Source organism: Molothrus ater, chromosome 8 (assembly GCF_012460135.2).
Source record: "Molothrus ater isolate BHLD 08-10-18 breed brown headed cowbird chromosome 8, BPBGC_Mater_1.1, whole genome shotgun sequence".
Lineage (NCBI taxonomy): Eukaryota > Metazoa > Chordata > Aves > Passeriformes > Icteridae > Molothrus > Molothrus ater.
Genome location: NC_050485.2, coordinates 21,661,910 through 21,672,795, shown reverse-complemented (window position 1 = coordinate 21,672,795; position 10,886 = coordinate 21,661,910). Strand labels below are relative to the sequence as shown.

General features: G+C 63.1%; 1 protein-coding gene across 2 annotated transcripts; it reads left to right on the top strand.

The window, feature by feature from the left end:
- Window positions 1–368: 368 nt before the first annotated feature.
- NKX2-3 (NK2 homeobox 3) lies at window positions 369–2,118 on the top strand. 2 transcript variants are annotated; one of them, XM_036385871.2, is made up of 2 exons: window positions 369–815; window positions 1,478–2,118. In XM_036385871.2, the coding sequence occupies exons 1-2, from the start codon at window positions 473–475 to the stop codon at window positions 2,116–2,118; spliced, it is 984 nt and encodes a 327-aa protein (XP_036241764.1). In that variant the 5' UTR covers window positions 369–472. The 2 variants fall into 2 exon arrangements, with proteins under 2 accessions (XP_036241764.1, XP_036241766.1); XM_036385873.1 differs by having other exon boundaries at window positions 369–825; window positions 1,482–2,118.
- Window positions 2,119–10,886: the final 8,768 nt, after the last annotated feature.

Genomic DNA, 10,886 nt, shown 5'->3' with positions numbered 1-10,886 from the left:
TGGGGGGCGCGGCGGCGGCCGCCGCGGCTCTCTGCGGGCACCCCGACCCCGGCGCACCGTCCCCGCGCCCGCCGGGCGGGTGCCGGGCCGGCGGGGCGCTCTGCGGGAAAGCAGCCTCCCCGAGTGCAGCCTTAATACATTGCTATTTCTGGCCGGGCGGCCGGAGCCGGGCAGGGGGCCGGCTCTGCCTCCCCCTCTCTCCAATGGCGAGGCCGCCCCCGGCCCCTCCTTGCCGTGACGTGCCGGCCCGGGGCAGAGGAGGCTCCCGAGCCTTTGGCTGTCCCTGCAGAAGCTGTAACAAAACGCAGACCCCCAGCGCCGAGCTAATGGAGGCAACTTAGACAGAAGCAGGCTCGGCCCCTCGTCTCTCGGCGCTGCCTGCTCCCCCCGCACCGGGCGCGGCGCTCCCCGCCGAGCAGCCGCCCGAGCGCCGCCGGGCCTGCGGGACTGCCTGGCCGCTTGCGCTGCCCCGATGATGTTACCGAGCCCCGTCACCTCCACACCCTTCTCTGTCAAAGACATCCTCAACCTGGAGCAGCAGCAGGACCCGCACTATGGGGCTCAGCTCCCGCACCACCTGGAGCACCACTTCCACCCCGCTGCCTGCCTGCTGGCGGCTGCCGACGGCGCCCGCTTCTCCGACGGCGAGGAGGAAGAGGAGGAGGAAAAGCTCTCCTACCTGAGCCCCATGGCAGCGCCCGGCAGCCAGGCGGACGCGCGGATCTCCGCCGACAGCTACGTTCACGCCGTGCTGCGTAGCTCCTGCGAGGCTCCCGGCCCGGGAGAAGAGCTGGACCCGGCGGTCCGAGACCCAAGTGAGTATCAGCTCCGCCGCGCTCCCCGCACTGCACCGCCCCGCCGGGACGGGCCAGGCGCTGGCTTCCCATGGTGCGTTCCCAGCCCTCGGGCATCGCCTCGCGAAGCCCAGGTCCCTGTAGCCTGCCCCACGTCCCTTGGCCATGTCGAGCTGGGACAGGCACGTCGCGGGGCTGCCACCGCCCTCCTCCGCGCCTCGCTCGCCTCCTCCCTGGGTAGTGCCTCCGCATGGCCCCAGTCCGGAGGTGCCGGATCAGGCCCAGGCTCTGCAATTTCGGTAGCGGATGGGAAGGAACGGGTCGGGTTAGGCCCAATCCGCACCCGCTGCGGCGGAGCCCGGCGGCGGAGCAGGTGCCCGGCGCTGTGCGCGGCGCGGCCCGGAGCTCTCCTCGCTGTGCCGCAGCGGTAACGCCGCAGCCGGCCCGCAGGTGCGGAAACATGCCCGGCCCCGCCGCCCGAATAGGGCCCTCGCAAACACAGGCGGTGCCGGAGACGGCCGGTCCCAGCGCTGCCTCCCCGCCCGCACCGCGGTGCCCCGACGGGCGCGTAGCGGCGCGGGGCCGGCCGGGCGCGGAGCCCTCGTCCGCCGGTGGGGCCCGCCGGGAGCAGCGAGCGCCCGGCGTCGGCCAGGCGCACCCGTGACCTGTGTTCCCCCGTACAGAGAGCTGCGTCCTGAAGAAGCCGCTGGACGCAGCGGAGAAGGCGGAGGAGACGGAGAGGCCGAAGCAGCGGAGCCGGAGGAAGCCCCGCGTACTCTTCTCCCAGGCGCAGGTCTTCGAGCTGGAGCGTCGGTTCAAGCAGCAGCGTTACCTGTCGGCGCCCGAGCGGGAGCACCTGGCCAGCAGCCTCAAGCTCACCTCCACGCAGGTGAAGATCTGGTTCCAGAACCGGCGCTACAAGTGCAAGCGGCAGCGGCAGGACAAGTCGCTGGAGCTGGGCGGCCCCGCGGCCCCGCCGCCGCCGCGCAGGGTGGCCGTGCCCGTGCTGGTCCGTGACGGCAAGCCGTGCCTCGGCGGGTCGCAGGGCTACAGCTCGGCGTACAACGGGCCCTACTCCTACAATGGCTTCCCCGCCTACGGCTACGGCAACGCAGCCTCCTACAACCCCGGCTACGGCTGCACCTACCCGGCGGGCACCGGCGGCGCGTCCATGCAAGCCGCCTGCAGCCCAGCGGCGGCCGCCAGCCCCTTCGTGAACGTGGGCGGCCTCGGGGGTTTCAGCGGCGGCGGCCAGCCGCTGCACCAGCCGGCGGCGGGGCCTTCCTGCGGCCAGGGCGCACTGCAGGGCATTCGGGCCTGGTAGCCCGCACGCACTGAGGGTCGGGAGCGGACCGACAGGACGGCCCGGCGGCTCCACGGCCCTTTTAGCACCCGCACCGCAGCCCGGCTGCGCGCCACGCGCCCTGGACCGGAGGCGGCGGCGGCGGCGGGACGGCGCGGCGGGACCCCGGCGCTCCCGCGAGCATCGGTGCGGGGCCGGCGACGGACGGAGCGGAGCGGCGGCAGGACGGGGCCTCGCGAACCCGCAGCGAAGCGCCGCCGCCCCGCGGAGCCGCCGCGACGGCCGGGCGGGCCGGGCGGGCCGGAGCCGATCGCGCCGCGCCAGCGGAGCAGCTTTGCTTGTAAAAAGCCGACGGCGGGGCCCGCTAGTGCCGCGGCCCCTCTATCTACTCTGTATCGGTCACTGCCAGCGCCAGCTCGCCCAGTCAGTCAATAAACCAGGTGCAATACTCGCCGCCCGATCCTCCTTCGTCCAGCGGCCGGTGCCCGGCGGAGGGGCCGGGGCCCGTGCCCGGCGGCGGGGCGGTCGCCGCGTCGTGCCCGCGGGGCAGGGCGGCCCGGCCGGCTTGTGAGCGTGCCAAGGGCGCTGAATGGGGCCGCGTAGCTCAGAGCCGGGCCCATTGTGGCCGACGGGCCGGCGCTGAAAGGAGCCGCCGAGGAAGGTAGCGGGAATAGGCGCTTATTGGATTCGGGAACAAAAGGTGTGGCAGGGAGGCGAGGGACAAAGGGGCCCCGGCGCCGAGATTGACGGGCCGCTTTGCCCCCCACTGAGGCCCAGGCCCGGCGCTTTATGCGCGGGGGCTGCAGAAACGTGCTGGGTTTTGTTCCCCATTCTGGGAGCGCAGGGGAAGAGGAGGGGGGTCCGCGGGCCGCTGATTAGGGCCGGCCGGGCCGGGCAGCCTGAATGCCGGGTCATTATTGCTACATGTTCAGCCATTTCTCTCGATCGCAGGGGGAGGGGGCGGCCGAGGCCCCCGAGCCCCACGGGACCGGCCGCGGCGTCGCCTGCCGCCTGCCCCGTCCCGGGCCGCCCGGTCCCGCTGTCGCCACCGAGGCGCTCTCGGGGCGGTGGCGGCCGCGCTGCCGCTGCCGTGCGGGTCCCGCCGAGCCCCGCCGCCGGGGCCGGAGCCGCGCCGGGGAGGGCCGGACACCCGCGGAGCAGTGCGGCAGCAGCGGCCGTCCGGGGCACCGCGGGCGGCAGGGGGACCAAAGGCGCCGGGAGCTCTCCCGTGCCATCCCGCACATCTGCCCGGCCGCGACCCTGGCTCTCCGATGTTGTTTCCAGCGGAGCCTTCTTGGAGCCGGCGCGACGGACGCAGACCAGGGCCTGGCTGTGCCACCCCCCTGACCCAGCGCTGCCCACCGTGTCCTCCCCATGAGCTCCCCATGTGTGTTGCGTGACAGTCCCTGTGTCCCGAGCAGAGGACCAGGCTCTGCCCTCGCAGAAGCAGCAGGTAACACCGCTGACGTTACTAACCCCGGGTTTAAGCTGCACATTCCCACCATTCAAGCTGAACGTGCACCTTCGGGGTTTGCTGTTTGAAAGGAACCGGAGAAATTCTTTCCACTGCGGAGAGTGGGAACCCGCAAGCCCCGGCTGCCAGCCTGGCTCGGCACGGCACCCCGCTGTCCCGCGAGCCGCCCGAGGCCAGCAGGCTTCACGGGGCCGGCGCTGGGAGAGGATGCGGCACGCCCCGCTGATTGTTTGCTGGATGGCAGTAAGGTGTCGCAGGAGAGGAAGCCCAGGCCCTGCTCTTGGCTTTCAGAGATGAGTGGTTAAGGCCCTGTGGTCTCGTGGGTAGAAACAGGATAGCCAAGAACAAAGGTAATGCGCTTTCTTCACAGCAGCAGTCAGGCTGGAGAGATTTGTCTCTGCCATAGGAAGGAGTTGCATTTTCCTCCATGTTCTGCCAGACTGTTGTCTGCAAAAATAGGGGACTCGTGTGAGTTCATACTTCAGCATGCAAGCCAGAGGAACCGTAACCACAATAGAAGCTCCTCCAAAATCAGGGTGTGTGAGAGGAGTTCCCAGCTTAACACATCCCTTCAAAGTACGTGGCAGTTGATGAGAAATCCACTGCATCTCAGCAGCACCCAGAGCCTCTGGCTTAGGCCAGAGCCCCAGCATGGGACATGCTGCCCAGGTCTATAGTCACAGTCTCTGGAGCACAGACTGTTCTGTAAAGCAAAAGGACACGCAGGGACCTCACAGCTGTGTTGCAAGAGGTGAGGCAGTACCAGCATGATCCAGCACCGACAGTACCCCGCCACAGCACAGCACTCTCTGCTTGTGCCTGGTCACAGCCCTGACCCCTCTGTCCCTGCACGGAGCTGGAACAGCTCCCAGTCGGGGGATTCCGAGAGGCCTGACCGCAGGCTGATGTCTCATGGCGCTGGAAGGTTCTAGATGTCCACCATAGCAAGCCCCATTCCTGGGACAGATCCCAGCTGTCCCACCAGCTCAGCCTGGAGGAAGGGCAAGGGGTTAGTGGGAGGGACCCCTCTTCAGAGCCTCGCCCAAAGCTCCTGAGCTGATGGGGAGGACAGACCAGTACAAAGAGACGGCGGTAATGGAGGGCCCAGGGTGGCGGAAGTGGAACGCTCCAAAGAGGAGGAACAGCCGGCAGAGGCCAGTGGGAGGGAGATGGTGGGAGATTGCAGATTGGACCGGCTGCCCAGGGAGGGGAGACACAATGGAGGGAAGTTGCTGCATGGCTGTGCTGGAGGCAGCACCCGCCCCTGATGCGCCCTGTCCCCCAGAGCCCAGGCTGGAGCAGGGTGCCTCCAGCAGGGTGAGAGGCACAGGGAAATCTCTGGAGGGAATTCCTGTGGCGTGGTCCTGCTGCACCATGGTGGTGCCATGGCCAGAGGGACATCAGGGAGGGAGGGACAAGAATGGCCATGGACAAGGGGCAGAGGGTGTGTGTTTCTTCCTGGTTGATTGAGGGATTTACTGCTATTTGGGAATCAAGCTGTGAAGGTGCTGATTGATTTCAAACAGGAATGAGATGAGATTCTCTAAGTGCACTGATTTAAAGGAAAGGAGGGATTTTTGGGGCAGCTAGATTTTAACCTCCAGGCCTCAGACCCATTCTGTGTGCAGGCTCCAGCTGTGTTTTTTATTCAAGTTTCCTGTTCAAGGAGGAGCTCATCAGCAGAACTTGTCTCATGCAGTGGCTCCTAGGGAGGCTCCATCCAAAGCCCAGTTATTGCTGGTTTTCTGTGGCCTTTCCATTATGCTCAGGATCACACAGAAGCAGTGCTGTTCCTTCTGCAGCACCACAGACATGCTCTGGTTTCCTCTCTTTCCTGACATCTTTTTTCTCTTCCTCTCTCCCCCCCTATTGCTGAGCTCATCCCTCCCCCTCTAATCCCTCATCCTTCTGTCTCCACCATCTACCTGCAGCCATCAGCAAGGAGCTCACCTGAGTGAAGAGGGAGATGCCTGCTCCCAGTGAGGCTGCTCAGGCTGCTGGTGGATCTGGGCAGGCATCACTGAGTCCTGGTCCCAACTACTCCAGCCTGGTCAGAGCCACCTCCTGCTGCGTGCATTGGGAGCATGGGGACCCAGCTGTTTGCTAGTGTGGTGCCCAGCTCTTGCTCCTCTATTTGAGTGCCAGCTCCTGCTCTGCTGAGCTTCCCACCGCAGCCACCCCAGCCCGAGCTGGGAGCTGCCGAGGCTGCTTGGCCACTGGGGCTCTGTGGAGCCCTCAGGTGCTGGAGATGCTGGAAGCTCCTCCTGGCAACGGCAATATGGGGTTGTCACATAAGAACTCTCCAGTGCCAAGAAAACTGTTGCCAGCCATGGATCAGGTAATTAAAACATTGTTAGTTGTGCTCTGGAGCCTCCAGAAAGGGAGGCTTTCTCCCACCACATGACTGCAGCACGAGGGGCAGGGACCCGCCTCCCCTGCGTGCATGAGTCACTGCATCACAAGATGACTACACCTGGCTGAGCAGAGCGACTGGCACCTGCATGTTTCAGCTGATGCCTCTTCCTGCAGTGGTGAGATCAGGCACAGTGCTGCCAACAGGGATCCAGGTGACCCGCGAAGGATTCACTCTGATTCAACCAAGGATCCAGCTGACCTGTCCACAGAGGGGGCTGAATCTTTGTCCCCTCCAGAACAGAGTGCTGCTGGAGGTCAAAGCTGCCCCTGTGTCCTGCCAGAGCCCTTCCCGGTGACATCATGCCACTGTCTCCCGCCTAGGCAATAAATAAAACCCACAGACGCTTCCCCGGGACGAGCTTTCTCCGCGCCCGGCGCTGCTGCAGGCGGGCAGTGCCGGGGCCAGCGGGGTCCCGGGTGCTGCCCGGGATGCTCCGGTCCCCCCGGGCTGCCAGGAGGGCCAGGGACACTTGCTCCCGGGGCCTGTCCCCAAGCGAGATACGCCACCGCCATCTATCGGCCAGCGCCCGGGGACAGGCAGTGACAGACCCCGTCCTGTCCCCGCCGTCCCGCGGAGCTCCCGCAGCGGGGCTGGGCTCGCTTTGGGGTGCCCGGGTCCCCCCTACAAGGCTCGGAGAGCCTCGGGTCGGGGGCAGAGGGACACAGCGGACAAGGGAAGGCTGGGCCGGGTTCGTGGGCTCCGGGCAGGCGGTTCGTGCCCACGGCACGGCCCTGCGGGAGCTGCGGGATCCCGAGCCCCGCGGGAGCCTTGCTGCACCGGGCAGCATCACCGGGGCTGTGCGCGCTGCAAGGGCACCCACCCGTGCCCGCCGCGAGGGGAGCTGGGGACAAGGCCAGTGTCCCTTCCCTTCTCTAGGCACCGTGCGGCTCCCTTGCTAGTGAGCAATGCTTTGCTGTGTTCTTTAGGTAAGCAGGAGCACCCAGTCTCTGTGAGACCCAGCAGATTTTCAGCTCTGATTTTTTTTTTTTTTGCCCCAAAATAATGCAATTCACCTAATTACAGGAGCCCCCCTAAAATTCCTGATGCCCTGACACTGCTTGGTGACTCCTCCCTGCAAGTTCCTGCCCAAGGACGCAGGAGGGCTGGAGGTGTCCAGCGCCCGGTGCCTGTCGCAGCTGCATCCTCACCAGAGGGAGCTGTGTCCCACACTGAGGCACAGCCCAGTTTTGGCCCAGTTCCCCACCTTTTTTATAGCCCTTGGCAATGCTCCAGGTGACACTGCTCAGGTCTACGCACATCCAAAGGTGCTTGGATTTCCATTCCTCCTGGCACCCACCTAGCCGTGCCAGGAGTTTCCTACGTCAGTCCCAAAGCTGTATTGCCCCGGGGTGCATTGCAGGCTTTCTCTGGGGCTGACTCTGGCTACCAGTGCAATATCTGCAGACATGCTGGGCCAGGGAGATTAGGGCTGAAGCCTCCAGCAATCCCCTGGAACAGCCATTGCTTCAGCTGCTTTTGAGGATGATCCCAGACCAAGCTCCAGTGTCACAGCGTGGCTGAGCTGACCTCACCCATGTGAGGATGCTTGCAAGAGTGACTCCTGCTGCCACCCCTGTGCCACTCCCATCCAGCCCAGGAACAGTTCCTTCCCCACTTCTGTCACCTCCCCAGTGCAACAGGCCATCTGCCCACACCCCAGTTCCAGCCAGGATGCCACGTTGCTGTCCTTTGTTGGGGGAATTTGACACAGAAGCCTGCACTAAGTATGGGTGTTCACCCAGAATCTTCCCATCAGAGCAAACATGCCCAGAGCTGTCCCAGCCCAGCCTAGGGGATTGCTTCTTCTCTGTAGACAGCAAAGAAGGTTTCCAGCCTCAGCTCTACCTTTCAGGGTATATTCCCTGCCTAGAAAGGGAGATAGCCTTTCAGGCTATTCCCTGTCCATGCTTGGACAGAGCCAGGCAGGCTGGGACCAACCCAGCCCGGAGATGCCTCTGCCAGGCAGTGATGTGGGTCAGGAGGGGCTTTCCCAGCCCACCAGAGGCAATGTCTGCTCTGTGTCCAGGAGCCCCAGTGCTTGTGTTCAGCACTGCTGCGAGGCCGGGAGGTCATGAGAACTCGTACAGCTTTATTGGGGTCTGACACAGCCCTGAGGAATCCCAGAGCCAGGGTAGGCTGGGGCTGCAGGGAGGCTGGGAGCCCATCTCTGTGCTCCCCATGGGCTCCAGCCACCTCCTCCCACCGGGCAGGGCTGTCAGGCACCCACTGCAGAGGGGCTGTGGGGCAGGAAAGCCCAGGGGCAGCCCAGGGTGCTGGCAGAGCACAGGGATGTGGTTTCCAGGGCAGTGCTCCTGCCCCCCTGCCTGCCCCTGAGCTGGGCTGACAAAACCCTCTGAGCACTGGGACCCCGGTGCCTGTGTGGGGTCACCAAGGCAGGAGCAGCTCTTGCCCACTGACCCCAGCTGAAGGTACAGGACAGACACGGGAGAGATCTCCCCGCTTCTTTCTCTGAGTAAGATGAACCCTCAGCCCCCAGCTTCCCTCACGCCAGCTCTGCCCTTAACCTGCAGGGGTGCAGCCATCTCCAGTTACCCCAGGAAGGCAGCTGGGGGCTCCTGAGCTGCTCCTGGCACAGCAACCTCAAGGCTGCCTGAAATAGTTTGGGCTTGTGCCATAGCACAGCCCCAGACCTGTCACCTGGAGCAGGGCCAGGCCAGTGGTGCTTGGTCTGCCTGGTCAGGGGCTGCAGGGCTCTCCCCACCCAGAACACACCAGGACAGGGCTCAAGGGGCAGCTGGACACAGGAAGGCAAGGCAGCAAACCCCTGCCCGTGCTGGATGTGGCTGGGGATCCTGCACGGAGGGAAAGGAAAAGGGATTGTCTCCAAAACTCTGCTGGGCTGGGCATTGCTTCCTTGCTGGAAAGCCAAAAATAGTCTCTTTACTCAGAAGAGGCTGTAGGAGGAGAGATCTCCCTCGAAGCACAGCCAAATACCTAGGAGGCCATAGGACAGACCCAGAGCAGTGTGGCTGCACTGAGAGGCATTATCAGACTTTGGAAAGACAGCAGCCACAGCTGAACCAGCCAATAACTCCATTGCCTCCAGGCACCTCATCATGCCAAAGGTGCCAGAGGAACCAGTCTGTCTGGCAAGAGAACACCCCCACCCTGGCAGAGCTGGGCAGCAAACTGCCACAGCCAGCCCTTAGCTTGTGTCAGGCATTCAGCTCAGACATGGCAGCAGGAGGACATTTCTCCTGTCCACTGTGGCCTGGCCCAAGGGATATCTGGGAATCCCCACGGCAGCTCTACTGTCCCTGCAGTGCCAAGCCCAGAGCAGGCAGTGCCATTCCCTGCAGGGCTGCTGCTGCCTGCCCTGTGAAACACCCAGCTGCTGCTGGGCAGGCTGGCACAGCGCCCTGTGTGAGAGCAGAAAGGCTGTGCCCTTGCCAGGGGAATGCTTTAGGCCAAGTGCTCACACAGCAGGCATTTCTGGGCTGTACTGACTTATCATCTCCCTGTTCCTGGGGGTCTCACTCCCTCCCCAGCACTTCTGTGGGCTGTTACTCTTGGAAAACATCCTAGAGACACTTTCAATCATGCCTTCATCCACTGACATTTATAGAGCTTCTTCCAGCAGCTGATGGATTTAACAGTGTGAATCTTACCCCAGCCCCAGTCTGTTTATGCCTTTCCCTCCACAGGCTTTGTCATTACCCCAGTGCATGGCTAAGGGCAAAGCTGCAGCTCTGCTGCCAACAGCTTTCAGCTTCTGGGCACAGACCTGTCTTGGCAAAGCCCAGTTGTACCCATCTTCTGCACACTCCTGTCTAATGCCCTGCCCTCCAACCCAATCCTGCTCTGGTCTCTCCCAGCCATCTCTGCTTCTCCCCCTTGGGTGGAGGAGCTGCAGGGCTGCCAAATCTTGCAATACTCAGACTATTTCTTGAAGTCTCAGCTCCTGAAATAGTGGGAAAACTTCAATTTCCTGATCTCCTGCAGCTTTTGTGTCTTTAAGGAGTTTCTCATCCTTCTGCTTGTGCAGAAAAAGCAGGGACCAGGAGCTTGCAGCCCATGCCAGGGAGCAGAGGGCGGGCACAGCACACAACCAGGAGGACCCAGGCTGCAGAGCAGTGGCTGTGGCTGCTCTGTGCCAGGGACACCCAGACCTGCCAGGCAGACATCAAAAATCCGACAGGTGGTCATTCAGCTTCCCTCACCACCTCGAGGAACCAGGGCAAGAGAGATGTGTAAGGGAAAGGTGGATGCAGGGCTGGGCAGGGCCTTGGGCAGGGTGTCAAGCACCCAGCCCTGGAGTGCAGGCGTCCCTTTCATCAAGCTCTGGTGGAGCCCAAAGCCACTGAGGGCAGCATATCCTCCCTGCTCACCCAGCAGCTTTTCCAGCCACAGGAAATCCCCTCTGTCCTCACCACAGCCCACTCCAGCAGTCTTCTGGGCAGGTCAGGCCAGCAGATCCTCTGGAGCAGCTCTGATCTGACCCAGATACCCACTGGCAGCACATACCACAGCAGTGAATGCATTTCCTCCAGGGAATTATTTTTTGGGCATGCTTCCGTGGGACACATGCCACACCTGAAAGCACTGGGAGAGTTCACCCATGAGCACCTTGTTCAAGAAACCCAGAGATCTGCTCTGGGCAGGTCAGCACTATGAGGCAATACTTTAGTGCTCAGCTCACAGCTCCACAGTTGGGTGGGACCCTAAAATAAACTGGTATCAAGACAACTAACATGCTAAAAAAAAATTATTCTACTAATTACCACTAGATTGGAAAAGACATTAGCACTCTGAGCAATTTTGAGACACTCATCAAGCATCAAACCAGTCTAATTACTCAAACTCACAGGGCAAAAGCTCTGCCAAGCCCCAAATCTCCTATACGAGGTGCACAAAGCCTACCAGCTTCACTCAGCACCA